General features: G+C 41.1%; 1 protein-coding gene across 4 annotated transcripts in view; it reads left to right on the top strand.

Moving 5' to 3' along the window:
* The window catches only part of LOC127580266 (GTPase KRas), a 54,167-nt gene extending 39,531 nt beyond the window's left edge, over positions 1–14,636 (top strand). For all 4 annotated transcript variants that reach the window (XM_052033427.1, XM_052033426.1, XM_052033424.1 and 1 more), the window contains 3 exons: positions 7,573–7,751; positions 8,522–8,681; positions 13,851–14,636. In XM_052033427.1, coding sequence (XP_051889387.1) covers positions 7,573–7,751; positions 8,522–8,681; positions 13,851–13,967 — 456 coding nt within the window. In that variant the 3' untranslated portion in view covers positions 13,968–14,636. The remainder of the gene's footprint in view (positions 1–7,572; positions 7,752–8,521; positions 8,682–13,850) is intronic.
* Positions 14,637–15,386: the final 750 nt, after the last annotated feature.

Raw genomic sequence — 15,386 nt, 5'->3', positions numbered from 1 at the left:
GGTGCCCAATTTCTGCACAGTAATGAGATGAGTGACCAGACCTCTTTTGTGTTTTTTTTGAAGCAATGTTGGGGTTGAGGTATATTATGTATTTAAAGAAAATTCTAGTGTAGGACCTTTTTTAAAAAGAAAACAGTGCTGATCACTGAATCTGTGGCCAGATGGAGCCTTGATTTAAATCTCCTATGAGAGGCGGTGACTCCAACACTGGCAATCCAATGAGAGTGAAGAAAAACAGGTTTTGAATACAAGACATAATCTGAAACAGCATGTCAAAGGTCATGGTACCAGGCAAGGTTTCAAAGATCCTGGGTTAATGTATTTGCAGTTAGTTGATGCCCCGGTCAGCATCCAAATATGCTGGACTTATGGATTTGTTGATGTAGTTTGTTGTTCTTTCTTGCTCTTGGACTTTGAGTGGCCATTCCTGCCACTGATTAATCATTGAGGAACTTTGTCTGGTTTTGTGTGAGTGAATTTGGATGCAAGGCTGGTTTCTTTCAACTGCTTAAAGTGTAAAAGGATTTGTGAAATTGAGTGTCTTGTCAACGTTTTCTTGCTGATTAATTTAATCCCATTTTTATTGACGCTTGTTGATTCATGCGAGGGTTAAACGGATGAGCCTCTCGATGGTTGGGAGACGACTGGTGCTTGCTCTTCACCTCTTGCAGATACTTTCTGCGTACTGAACTTCTGGCTGGGAAGATCTCTGCTGCTCTGAAGGGGGAATAAATGCATAAATGTAAAAATACTGGGTCTTGCTGGACAAAATTGCAGCTTGTTTCATAGTCAGGGTGGTCTTGCTTTAACTGAGGCCCTCTAGTGAAGGAGCCACATTACTGTAATATCAATGTGAAAATTGCTCAAAGTACTTGAACCTAGTGGTTTGGATCCTCCATTTACAAGTTCTGCTTGAATCGGTGGCTTTTTTGGGAACTGTGGGAGTTTGGGACTTCTCCCTGACTCCCATGTAGTTGATTTGTTGCTCTTGGGACACTTGCATTCTGCCATTGGACTCCTCTGTGTCCGGTGGGTTTGCCTTGCCTTCCACACATTTCCCAGTACAGTGAAAGCTTGGTGACCTGGCACATGCTGGGCCTGGCAGGTGCCTGCTAGTCAATTATATTGGTTAACTTGGTATTGGCCCGGGTACATTCCACCCCCCCCCCTCCCCACCCCCACCTCCCTCAGCAGTACTTTGATGTCAGCTCTGATGTACTAGTTACTGGATCAGTACTAGTTGAGCAGTCCCTCGGGATCAAGGGCGATTTAAAGTTGTCATACAGCACAGAAACAGGCCCTTTGGCCCAACTGGTCCATGCCGACCAAGATTCCCATCTAAGCTAGTCCCGTATCCCTCTACACCTTTCCTATCAGTGTACCTGTCCAAGTACCTTTTTAAATGTTAATACACCTGCTTCTACCACTTCTGGCAGCTCATTCCACATACTGACCACTCTCTGGGTGAAAATGTTGCTCCTTGGCTTCCTATTAAATCTCTCCCTGCTCACCTTAAACCTATGCTCTTTAGTTCTTGATTCCCCAACCCTGGGAAACAGACTGTGTGCATTCACCCAATCTATGCCCCTCATGAATTTTGTACACCTCTAAGATTACCCCTCATTCTCCTACACTAATGAAAGAAGTCCCAACCTGCTCAACCCCTCTCCATAACTCAGTCCCTCGAGTCCCGGCAACATCCTCGTAAATCTCTTCTGCACTCTTTCGAGCTTAACGGCATCTTTCCTATAGCAGGGTGACCAAAACGGAACACAATATTCCAAATGCAACCTCGCCAACATCTTTTACAACTGCAACACAACATCCCAATTTCTGCACTCAGTGCCCTGACTGATGAAGGCCAGTGTGCCAAAAACCACCTTCACCAACCTGTGTACCTGTGGTGCCACCTTCAGGGAACCATGTACCTGTACTCCCCAGTCCCTCTGTTCTACAACACTTCCCAGGGCCCTACTGTTCACTGAGAATCCTACCCTGATTTGTTTTCCTAAAGTGCAATACCTCTCACTTATCCAAATTAAACTCCATTTGTCATTCCTCGGCCCACCTACCCAGCTGATCTGATTTGCTTCCACGCGGGTTTTTGTTTTGTGGGTTCTGCAGATAAGATCTCTTTATTAGTCACATGTACATCGAAACACAGTGAAATGCATCTTTTGTGTAGAGTGTTCTGGGGGCAGCCCACAAGTGTCGCCACGCTTCCAGTGCCAACATAGCATGCCCACAGCTTCCTAACCTGTATGTCTTTGGAAGGTGGGAGGAAACCAGAGCACCTGGAGGAAACCCATGCAGACACTGAGAGAACATACAAACTCCTTACAGCAGCTGGAATTGAACCCGGGTCGCTGGCGCTGTAGAGCGTTAAGCCAAGTGCTACACTACTGTGCCTGCGACCCTGTCTACACTACCACCCTGTCTACCTATGATGCCACTTTCAGGGAACCATGTATTTGTAGAAAGAGGAATCTAGGAGTACAACATTCCCAGGGCCCTACTATTCACTGTGAAATTCCTACCCTCATTTGTCCTCGCAAAATGAAGACCTTGATCTTCAACTGATGTTTTGCTCAATTGATCAAAGGCTGTGTTGGCCCAGTGAAGGTGGTGATGAATCTCATCATGATGTCTACCTTCATTGAGAGGTGATTCCCAAAATGTGGGAATTCATTCACTTTTCCAGAGTCTCATGGTGGATCTTTATCTTTGTAGGGTAGGTTGGTAGAGGACTTGGTTCTTGTGGATGTCATCCACTTGTAGGCTTTGGTGAACAAATCAACTGTGTCTTTGAACTCCACCTCCTAAGTATTGTCTGTGTGCTACAGATGTTTGGGTGATCCTTGTTCTGCAGTGTAATTGCTGTAGGTTGCACCATTTCCCAGTATAGCTCTGAAGAGGAGCTCAAATTCCGTGGGCTGTTTCTTGCAGGTGTGGTGTCACATTGTGGTGAGAAAGACCGAGGAAAAATATTGGGGCAGTGAAGCAGTCTGGTCTTCACTGAGGCTGGTTTACATCGTGGCTTGCATGCCATTGTGGAGCAAATGCAAGATGATTTTCTGTGGGCAGTTGAATTTTAGGAGGGTGTTCCAAAGTCCCTCCAGATTGTGGAGATGAAGCCTTCAGTGACGTCAAAAGCGGCTATGTATAAATGGCTGGTACTGCCCCCTGTATTTGTCTTGGGAGTTGTTGTGCAGTGAAGATCATGTCCTCTGTCTATAGATGAAGGGCATCCACGCTGCGATTTGGGGAGGAGCTCCTTGGCCACTGGGAGAATAAGGCTGAGGAACTGGCGATGACTTTCTGTGGTGGACAACGGAGACCTCCCTGCAGTTACTACAGTCGGCCTTGTCTCACTTGAAAGTGGTCACAGTTACTACATCTGAGGTTCCCTGACTTTTGCTGGTTAATGAAGTGCTCAGTAACCAGACAGGGTGGGGAAGTCTGGTTCTAATGGATTGCACAAACCCATTAGAACCACTAGTTTTAATGGCAAGAAGTGGCTGTGGACAGAGGTGTAGATGCAAGATAACTTAATTTCATTAAGTTGATTTGGCTTCCTAATGTTTTAATTTTTTTAATGGAAATGGTTCTTTTGAATAGTTGAATGTTGGGTATATTCAATTCTTTGTAGCCACATGATATATTCTCTAAATATCCCATTGCCATTCTCTGAGTAAATCATTACATCCTTGTGAACCAGTGGAAGGGCCCATGACTTTGGATAATTGTCCAATCTGTTTGACGGCCGCAGAACCTGGCATCAAGGCTTAACAGACGAGTAGTTCTAGGGAAGGGGCTTGCTGGTTTTGATCAAAGGCCCTGTGCTATGCTAGCCTTGTTAGCTGGTAACAAGCTTCCTGGACAATAGTTGCACCTGGGAATTGTATTACCCTCTTAAATATTACTAATCCCAATAACTGGATAAAGTAACATTCATGCCACACAAGTGCCAGGCAATGGCAATATCCAACAAGAGAAAATCCAGTTATCACCCTTGACAGTCAATGGCATCACCATCATTGAATCCCCCACTATCAATATCCTGGGGGTTACCATTGACCAGAAACTGACTTGTTTTTGTAGCCACACTGTGTACGTGGCTCCTCCAGTTCAGAGGGTAGGAATCCTACAGTGAGTAACTAGGCTCCTTGCTCCCCAAAGCCTGTCCACCTCAAGTCAGGAGTGTGAAGGAATGCCCTCCGTTTGCCTGGATGAGTGAAACTTCCAACAACATTTTAAGAAGCTGGACACCACACAGGACATAGCAGCCTGTTTGATAGGCACCCCATCCACAACCATTCACTTAATTCACCACTGACGCGCAGTAGCAGCAGTTTGTACCATCTACAGGATGCACCGCAGCAACTCGCCAAGAATCCTTGTACGGCACCTTCCAAACCCACCACCTCTACCAGCAGGAAGGACAAGGGCAGCAGACGCACGGGGAACACCACCAGGCCCACACTATCCTGACCTGGAAATGTATCGCTGTTCCTTCACTGTCGCTGGGTCAGAGTCCCAGAACTCCCTCCCTAACAGCATTGTGGGCATATCCACTCCTCGGACAGCTCACCACCTTCTCATGGGCACCGAGCAATGAGCAATGAAATGCTGGCTCAGCCTGCAAAGTCCATATCCCTTGAATATAAATATACATTTTCAGTTCTTGGTATCTATCAAAGTTTTGACTTCCCAACGAAGAAAGTGCCCTGTTTATTGTATGCTACCTTATTTAGGATTAGGCATTAAATGCTCGTGTAGTCCAGAATTTAAATCTGAAAGACTTTGATTTCAGTCTAATATTTAACTGATTATTTGCCTGATATTATTTATTCCAAGTAACTGTATTTTAATTGGTTTGACACTTAAAGCCTACAAAAATTAGGCTTGATGTTTGAGCACTTTAAAACTTTGAATTGTGCATCTTTCGAGGTAAATTGGTTCTTGAATTAAGTTTTCATTTTAAGGCCTGACTGAATTTACCCCACTTACATTGGTCGAAGGAATGGCTGGTATAACTGAGAACCCTCTGCTTCTCAAATGATCCAAGCTTTTTTGAACACATCCAATTGGCATTCTGTGCACCACTGGAACATATCAGTCTGGATTGTGTGTTAGAGTCCCGGAACGAGGCAGAAATACAAAGTCAGTCCATTACTGATGTCTACACTTGCACTGTGTAGTTTTCCTAACCAAGAACTTAAGTTGGCCAACAGTGGTTTTGCTCAAATAATAACTCATCAATTGGGTCTGGTTTTATAGAATATCACATCATATTGTCACATTACTCTGGGTAGTTTACAGTGCTGAAAGCTGTGCTTGAACGAAGGCTCCTTTACCCTGTTTAAACTCTCCCATAATGCATACTAATTCTCTAGGCTTTGCTTCCTGCAATTTATCTTTGGTCAGCTACTTTACTACAATCACTGACCTGCACAACCCTAGTCCTACCTCGGTAATGGAACACTTCTTGCACTACCATGGACTTGTCTCTTCTAATGTGCTAATTTCTTGTTTTGCAGTCTTATTACTTTGTTCTCGTTTAATTTATGTATAACTTGTGTTCTGTATGTTGTCTGAATCTACATGTCTGGGATGCTGCTGCAAGCAAGTTTTTACTGTACCTGTACCTCGCCGTACTTGTGCATAAGACAATAAACTTGAATTGTTTCTTTGGCCTGACCAAGTACTCATCGGTGACATGTTACAAATACTTATCAAAGGCTGTGTATGGAAATACTTCCCTGATGTCAGTCCTAAACGTGTCCCTTCCAATCTTGAATGCATTTTCTCTGGTTTGTGCTGGTTGAGCTGCAAGTGATTGCTTGCTGACATTTCTTCCATGCCTCTTCAGGATATCGTACACTTAATGTGTATCTGGTTGCAGCTTGTGGAGTCCTGGGAGCGAAGTCTAACCTGAGTACTCGTGCAGCTTCTGCATAACTCGGCCTCTGGACAATATCTAGCATTCTGTGTTTGTTAGCACCATGTACTGTTATGGACAGGAGGGGTAACAAGTTAACCACCATAAGTCACAACTTTTGACGCGTTTCACTGCATGACAAAATTCACATGCTATTCCTTGCTACAATGTACAGAACCTTCATTTGTTCATCTTCGACTTGCACCAGTCACTGTGCAAACCCTGGCCTGCTTTCTGTGAGAGTCTGGATATCATTCTATAGTTGATCGTCCTTTGTTCTTTAAATGTCACTGCCATCTGCCTGAGGCCGTGTGACCCTACTTCTGCATCAGTATAGCTACCTACTTCCACCTTTTACCGTTTGTCTTTTTTCCCCCCACCCTGTTTCCAGCTGAGCTGCTGTTAAAGATCTTTGTTTTTGGAGAATAAAGAGCTGAGAGCTGGAAATGCCCAGCAGGTCAGGCAAAGTCTGTGGAGAGAGAGATGGTTAACATTTTGGATTGATGATCTTTTTCATCAGAAATGTTAACTCTGCTCTCTCCACAGATGCTGCCTGATCTGAATATTTCTGGTGCTTTGTTCGTATTTCAGATTTCTGGCATCTTTTCTTTTACTTTACTGCGACTTTTAACGTTTTTGATGTCCCACAGGTAAAATGCATACAGTAAGATCTCAAAAAAACAAATCTTTTTTTGGGGTGTTGATGTAGGAATCTTGTCCTGGATGTAGATTGATGGGTTTTCAGATATAAAAGGAACCAAGGAATAAAGATCAGAGTAGGGAAGTGGTACTGAGCTAAAAGAACAAAAACAATCTTAATTAATGGTGGGGTAGGCACAAGGAGCTGAATGGCTGTCTCCTGCTTTGATTTCTTGTGTTGGTGACACTCCCCATTCTTTTGCAGTGGACAAAGGTGTCAATTTGATGTCTCATTTGGCGATCTCCGAGCTGACACAAATGCCTGGTTTACTCAGATCTTGCGATATGCTTTGAATGCAACCTTGATTTTTGGAGGGAGTTCAGCCAGTTGAGCTGAGCCCACTTTCCCTATCCCGGTTACATCTTGCTCTTGATGTGCATTGACAGATTTTATATTCCAATTCTCTATAGCGGTCTTGTGTTCCTCCTTTTGGAAGATGGATACATGTGAAGCTGTGACTCTTAGGTCAGCCTGGGATAAAACCACAAAAGTGGGCAGGCAATGAGGAAAGGTCGAATCCTCCCAACATTCATTTGCTCCGTTTTATTAAGTCATTTTCATATAGCTACAGACTTTGTTTTAAGGAATCTTACTGTTTCCTGATTTTATTATTGGTTGTTGTACCTGAAGTACAAAAATTGCATACTAACCAACTTTGCACAACAAAACATACTCTGCAAGTTTTTTTTTAAAAACCAGGGATAATTTATCTGCCCAGGTGGTGGTAGGGGTTGGTGTTTGGCTTTGTCTTTCCTGTTATTCAGTACATTTCTGTATTACAATCTCAGAGATTGTCTGACTAAAGCTTGTTGGACCGTGGATTCTTGGGTTCCTCTTACTACAATAAATGATGCTTCAAACCACTGTATTTACTGCCTTTTGAGGAAATTGCAATTAATGTTCTAACTTGTCTCATTTGGTTTGTTCTTAGGATTCCTACAGAAAACAAGTTGTAATTGATGGAGAAACATGTCTTTTAGATATTCTCGACACAGCAGGTCAAGAGGAGTACAGTGCTATGAGAGATCAGTACATGAGGACAGGCGAGGGCTTCCTGTGTGTCTTTGCCATAAATAACTCTAAATCATTTGAAGATATTCATCATTATAGGTGGGTTTTGAAAGGGGACGTGATGTCCCACTTTTCAACTGCTAGTCCATTGAATTTGATACCAAAACTGGTTAAAAATAATGGGGGGGGAAAATCTCCCTAGGTGTATTTTTTGTTAATAGACTTCAAAAAATATTTCCAGGACTCTGGGGAAGGAGTGTGATTAATTGAAAGCTCTTTAAGAAAGGCTAGCATACACAATGTCCCAAATGGTCTCCTGTGTTGTCAGATTCTGGCTGAGATTTCCATACTTGCCCTGGGATTTATGTATTGTAAACATTTTAGTGTTTTATTAATGATGCAACACTGTTTTGTTGAGGGCTGGGTAGTTGAGCACTGTTGCAACTGGCTTCAAACAGAACTCTAATGAGAAGAATGACTCCTTGTACTTGTGTCTGCCTGATCCAGGTATTTCAAGTTCAATGAAGCAGGCATTCTCCATCTAGTTCTTATTGGCCATTGCCAAATCTTAAGCTCCAATCAATACTAAACTGGCCTTTTCACTGAAACTGGAGTGTTGTGGGCTATGGAAACTTCACAGCTCTGCAGCAGAACACAAGAGGAAGAGGTTTACCCTGCAAGTGACAGTGCTATACCTGACATAGAACAGGGCTGAATGCTGACACTGATTGTAAGATTGTATGTCTGCATCTGATTAAGGTTGCTGGTTTTTTTTAATGAGATTCTATCACAATGTTGAATTCTAACCTTAAAGCTAGCTGTATTTAAAGTAGTGAATTAAGTGCAGTAAAAGTTTTGTTTTCTTACAGAGAACAGATTAAAAGGGTAAAAGACTCCGATGATGTCCCAATGGTACTAGTGGGAAATAAATGTGATTTGCCTGCAAGAACCGTAGACACAAAACAAGCACAGGATCTAGCACGAAGTTATGGAATTCCATTCATTGAAACGTCAGCAAAAACAAGACAGGTAAGAATTGTGGAGCAGAGTTCTGTGACTAGAGAAATGATCTAACAAAGTACTGCAGCAGGTTCAGCTGAGTTGATGTCCCATCCATATTGGTATTGTGAGCAGTTTCAAAACTCATTGCTCTCCTTTTAAAATAGCTGATGATCTGATTGTACTGGGCAGCAGTTGACTGATTTTTGGTCTCTGATAGCAAATTTCTCAACTGCCATTCTCCTTTTTGTCCCATCACTATGAAATAGCAGTATCTTAAATTACCCAAAACAAAAAATACAGATTCGCTTTTGGGTGGAAAGCACAAATAGGTTTCAAATTTGGCATTTTTAAACTGTCTGCCTTCTGGGTCATTGGTTTTCATCACCCTGATCATAAAATCCTCCCAACTTGTAGCAATCTACCACCAGCCTAGAATATGAAATAAAAAGCTGATTTGAAAATTATTTGGGTGATCTCCAATGATTTCTCATTTAAAAACAAAACAGCCATTACAATGTTATTTAATGTCTCACTTTGAAAAAACTGTATTCTTGCTTGTGCAAAATGCATCCGTTTTGCTTTAGGAGCTCACTTTTACAACATGGCTTGCTTTGTATGAACTGCAAAATGTGCTGCTTTGACTTGTTAACTGCCACCAAAAGTAGGCCACAATGGGAAGCTGTTGTACAGTTTTTGACGAAGTTTCAATCTTCAAAGATGCTGATCTGTCCGTGATTTAACATTGCTCTGTTACACTGCAGCATGGTGGGAGTCAATCATTTTTGGTTAGCCTCTGCAATTTTCACCACTTCATGAATTTCTGTAGTTACAAGTATATAGTTTCTGTACTAATGAGCAATGACTTGGAATCCAGTGATTACTGCATCCAGCACTGTTTTGGTGATGGTGTTTAATTTTTTAATCTCTGCATGACTAAAATCACAACTCCTTGAATACTGCTGATAGTGTGTGTCAGTCGCAAATCATTAAAATTCTATTATTCAAATACCAATTAACTTTTTTCAAAGATTGATTTGAACTTTGTACGAAATCCAAAGCATTATGGTTGGTTCCTCCAGAACTTCTGTCTCTTATGTGAGTGATCATTGAAGGAGTTGTATTTTGCAATGCAGAGAGTGGAGGATGCATTTTATACACTGGTACGTGAGATTCGCCAGTATAGGTTGAGAAAACTCAACGTGGAAGAGAAGACTGCCCGCTGTGTGCCCTTTAAATGTATTGTGATGTGACGTGGTAAGTTGTGTCTCCAAACAAGATCCTGTTTTTAAGGGGTCATTGTGCAATGTTTGGCATAAATTACTTTTGTCCCTTTTGATAACATATTTGTATTGTAGAACACATTTTATTTGGAATCATAAAATGATACAGAACAAAAGGGAACTATTTGTCAGTTCCACCCCCCGCCCCGAGGTTTCTAGTTCCATTTCCTCTTCCCCACCCCCCCTTTTCATCTTGTGTATATGAAAGAGTCCTCTGTCTATCATTTTGAATGTATTATTGAATCTGCCTCCACTGGCCTTTGGGCCAGTGTGGTCCAAGTCAGTTATTTGATGACAAACAACAGTTTCTCGCCAAATTCAGTTATCTTAAGGCTCCGTCCATGGTAAGCTAGCTTGTCAACTCGGAGCTTTTTTATAATTTAAGGACCTGTTAAACCTCAATTTCTCCTTCTCTAAGGAGAAACAACCCCAGGTTTTCCTGGTTCTCCATATAATTAAAGTCAAGATGTGTAACACAGAAATAACTTGTAGAATACAATTAAAGAAACTGGTTAACTAATTGTGAAATTGTGCAAGATGCTAAGTGACCTCTAGTTTTCTGGAGGCCCCATGTTTAGTTCAATGTCCTACCATTAACTAAAATTTCTTGAGTGCTATGAGACATCGCTCTCTCTTTGGTCAGTGAGGATGGACCAAGAGGCGACGGGAGAAAAGTGGAATAGTTTAAAGTGCTGGGCAAAACCATGGTTGCAAAAGAGATGTTTAAAGTATAAAATGAGGAGAAAAGTGGAAAGATTGGAGGGGATTTGCAGGCAAATGTATAGTTGCTGAAATTATTCATGCAGAGAGCAAATACTAAAATCAAAGGAATAGAGAGATCATGTAATACAAGGCTAGAGGAGATTGAAGTAAGATAAGGTGCAAGAAAGGCACAACTGTTGTTTAACTGACCCTGAAACTGTTTTAACTTCAAGTTCTGTCTGCAGCATCAACTTTGATTTTGTATAGTGCCTTTAACACATTGGGCATATAGTGAGAGCTGCCAGGCACACACTGAGCAAGCCCTTGTAAACAGTGGAAATTTTTATTTGCATAAATTTACCTCGTCATACAAATGTTGATCCCTTCCCCAAAGATAAATCCTGGTGGAAACCTTAGCTGAATTAACGAGGAAGCAGTTCATCAGCACGCATGTAAATATGAGAGTCCTGTTGTACTCCTACACGTTCAGTTCCATTAAAGTTGGTGCATTTTCTATTAACTATTTTTGGGTATTATTAAATTTCAAGTCATATAAAATGTATTAAGTACAGCTTTGTGTAACTAATCAAACAAAAACATGAACGCTATTTTTCTTGCCAAATACTTGGGAGCCGTGTATTGGAGATCTTCCTGTTTCCTATGTGTTTGAGGACCTTGGAGCTAGTGAGCTGCCCCATCTAAAAGCCAATTTTATTTTCATTCTGGGGTTGATGATCAAGCCCTGGATTCTTTTCTGTAATTAATCTAATCAGTTTTTTTTTTCTCTACTGCCTGCCTTTAAATCAGCATGAAAATGGGACCTTCAGCTCCCCAAGTCTGTGATAATCAACCACCCAGTTTACTAATCCTGGCCTAACCCAGTTTTGTTCTCCCCACATTCCCATTAACTCTCCCCAGATTCTACCACTTGCCTATACACGAGTGACACCCTACACCACCCAGTTAACCTGGCAACCCACTTGTTTCTGGGATATGTGATCACCTGGAGGAAATCCACATGGGTCACAGAGAAAGCATGTAAACTTCATGGTGCATCAGAGGTCAGGAGCCCAGCTCATTACCCTTAACCACATGTCTGTCACTCCCTGGTGGAAGCGTGAGGTTAATAGTCAATGAGTGTTTCAGCATGCTGTAGGGCTTGGTGCTAGATCATATGGATTTTATGGCATGTTATTTGTTTAAACATTTTTGGGGACCATGATTATGAAGCCTGCAGATGGGAACATTGGCCAGGTGATTTGAAAATGATGAAAAAAAAAAGCTATAGGCAGGTAGGTAGAAAAAATCAATCCAGAGAAGTGTGTGGTAATGCATTTGGAGGGTAAACAAGAGAATAATTGATAGAACATTGAGATGAGTAAAACTACAGAGGATCTTCTGTGTACCCATGCATCTGAGGGGTGTAGAAATGGGATTTGGGAAGTTTTTTATTAGGTGAGGCAGAGAACATTTAGAGCAGGGAGGTCGTGGTACAACAGTATAAACTTGAGTTAAGCCACAAAATTGCTTTCAGTCTTGGTTGCTAAGGGAAGAATATGGTAGTACCAGAGAGGATTCGTGAGATTTTAGTGTTGCTTGAGATAATTTAAGTGAGTAAGATTGGTTAGACTGAGTGTTTTCCATGGAACAAAGGAGGTTGAGGGGAGATTTAAGTATAAAGTTGAGAATTCAAAACAAAAACCCTGCAGATGCTGGAAATCTGAAATAAAAAAAATTCTGGAAATGGACACAATGGGTGAACAGAGACATTTACATGATTGGTACAACTTTAAGGGAATCCAAGAAGAGAGGCCTTGAATGTTAACCAGTCCTGGCATCTTCAGTGATATGATCACACGTATTTAATGAAGCATACACAATTCTTGGCCAAGTAAATGGAAGCATTGAGTACAAAAACTAGAATGTTATGCCAAAACTATAAAACAAAACCCTTGTGCATCTTTAGGAAGGCCTGGATGGTCTTGATAGGTAAAAGATATTTACTAGTAAAGCACTAGGGATGGGCAATTGGTAATGCATTAGACTGGAAAAGCTGGAGCAGAGAAAGCCAAGAGGAGATTCTAAGACAGTAGTAGCCCATGTGGGCCACAATTAAATCTTTGTTCAAATTAAGATTGCGTATAGATTCAACAATAACCCTCAAATAGGCAGAAAAATACTTGGATTAAGAACAAAACTGCAGGGGAATTGTAGGATGAATTAGATTGTCTTTCAAATTACAATGGGTGTAGTGAACTTTGGTTATGATTACTTTGTCAGTGATTTTCTGCTATTTTTGAACTTTCTACTGTTTTGTTTGTCCCCAGCTACCAGCTGAGTTGTATTTCACTACAGTGCACTAGTGTACTGAATGCTGGTTATTGTAGTGTGATACAAGACATGAGACACTCTGGGATCCACTTTGTCAGTATCTATCCAGAGGAAGAGGAGAATGTGTGTTGGAAGTCAAGTCATCTGGTTAAACAGTTCTTGCCCCTTCAGCTTCAGGTGGCTGATTGTTCACCTAAAGGTGGTGGTGAGGTTTGGGTGGCTGCAAACTTGTGTGTCAGCTGGAGTCGAACTGGATGGATTAGGAAACTGTTACAGCTTTTCTATCAGGTGGATATAGGAAGCCTTTCTCCCTAAAGATACAGGCTCCTGGAGGTGCTTTGGAAACTTCCTTTGTGGGTCAGGAGAGCATTTAAGTTTTGGGTGTTGGGGTCTGAAATTAGAATCATTGTTCCTCATTGCCACTTGCACCTTCCTTCCTCACTTAACCTCCCATCAGGCAGATGAGAGAGGTGCCTGATCTTGGGCAGCTGCTCTGTTCCCTTGGACTGAACTGATGGGAAGTGGAAGAGTAGCATTTAAATGAAGCCCAGTGGTTAAAATTTTCTGTGGATATGTTCTGTCACCAAAAAGCTCCAAGTTAAACCCACTAAAAACCTGAGTTGGATTTTTCCCTCCAAAAGCTAATGGTTTCAGTTCAGAAAAGTTGTATTATTTTTTAAAACAAGCTTGTATGCTGCATACTTGCCTTTGCCAGACAGCTGTCACAGGAAAAGAGCACTAATTGTGTTATCTTGAAGGTAGACTCCTGTTGTGTGTATTTATTTGGTTAGAAAAAGGCAAACTTCAGTTCAAAAGCAAAAGATGCTCAATTGTGGAAGTAACTGCTATGAGACCAAACATATTCTGTTTTTTAAATTGGCAGGGTGTCGATGATGCATTCTACACACTAGTTCGTGAAATCCGGAAGCACAAAGAGAAAATGAGTAAAGATGGCAAAAAGAAGAAAAACAAAACGAAGAAAAAGTGTTTAATTATGTGAATAGGATTTGCTGTGGAAGATGTTGGCTTAGCTGGAAAAATAAAACCTGATTATTTTTTTGTATTTTTTGTACATTGCACTAAATTATTAGGCTTTCTTTTTATCAGTACTTTCATCAAATTTTGCTTAATGGAACTGATGGCTGTTAGATTGTGACCAAGTTTAAAAGAAAAATGTGTCTGCTTTATTTCATTCAAGTGCCAGTATTTTCTGAGTGTCTACATTACTTTATTAAATTGGCTTAACTCTTGTCAGTTGGGAAACAAATTGATCTGCTCCCTGGGGCTCCTGTGCATGTAACTATGCTTTTTTTTAAACATTTGTTTTTATTTATCGTGCTTAAAATATATATGATGTACTTCCACTTCAGTGCTAATGGCTTGATGGGTTCTATCTCTTGTGTCTAGTTACCTGGAATATATTTTAACTACATTTTGTAAGGTTGTAAAAGCTTGAGGTGCACATTTTATACATTTTGCTTTGTTTGTCAATGATATCTTTCCGAATCCTTTTAAGTGTGCTGACTTGGGCATGTTCATTAATGCTCCAGAGAACTGACAAGTGGCCAGTTTTATAGAAGTTTTCAGAAGTTTGTCTGGTATTTGTCATAATGGCTTTGACAAAAAATGTACTTTAAATCAAATAATAAACAATCCAATCTTGTTCTGACCTTTTAAAGATTTGCTGTTGGTGTGCTTCCTAGACCTAATGTATTGGTGATTCAAGCTTGATGTCAACAGTGCTTCATTTAGAACCTCTTGAAACCAAAGCTGCTGTTCAAGTGGTTCTTGACAGTGAACACATCACTGTCCCTTGAAGGATCAGTGATGCAATACTTGACTATAAGATGCCATAGCTCCAGTCCTGGTGAGGCCCTGATTTTTCTCTCCTTTAAATTCAAAGATGGGGAAACTGCAATTATACAGCATAACCTTGATGTTCAAAAGAGCCAAGGGAAGTATTATTTGACCACCTTGACAGACAGAGGTTCTATCCCCTGCCTTGTTTCCTGTCAAGGGCTATCAGAGCATTCTATCAGTGATGTGCTGCCCAAAGGTTACTCATCAGATTCCTCCTGGGTCTAGAGATCATCTAAAGATCTAAGTGGGCAGGGAGCACTAGAAGCAAGTATAATTAAATGCTTTTTAGCTGAATGCATGTTGAGTATACAGAATTGATGTTTTTAATTCCCTCAAAGATTTAGCCCAGAGGCTTCATCATCAGTTTTTTTTTTCAAAAAAACACTTGGATTAACCCAGCTGGAAACCCAAAAATCAGAAAAGCTTTAATAAATTGACACACGAAATAAAACTGTTCTGAGCTTTTTCAAGATAGCTGGAAAAACTTCATACAAGTGCAGAAAGACCATGTGTGGGTGAGAGTAGGAGGAAGGGGAAAGTCAAAGAATGGCAATTAACC

This window comes from Pristis pectinata, chromosome 19 (genome assembly GCF_009764475.1).
Source record: "Pristis pectinata isolate sPriPec2 chromosome 19, sPriPec2.1.pri, whole genome shotgun sequence".
Classification (NCBI taxonomy): domain Eukaryota; kingdom Metazoa; phylum Chordata; class Chondrichthyes; order Rhinopristiformes; family Pristidae; genus Pristis; species Pristis pectinata.
Note: the sequence above shows the minus strand (reverse complement) of the source record. Positions and strands in the feature narration are given on the sequence as shown.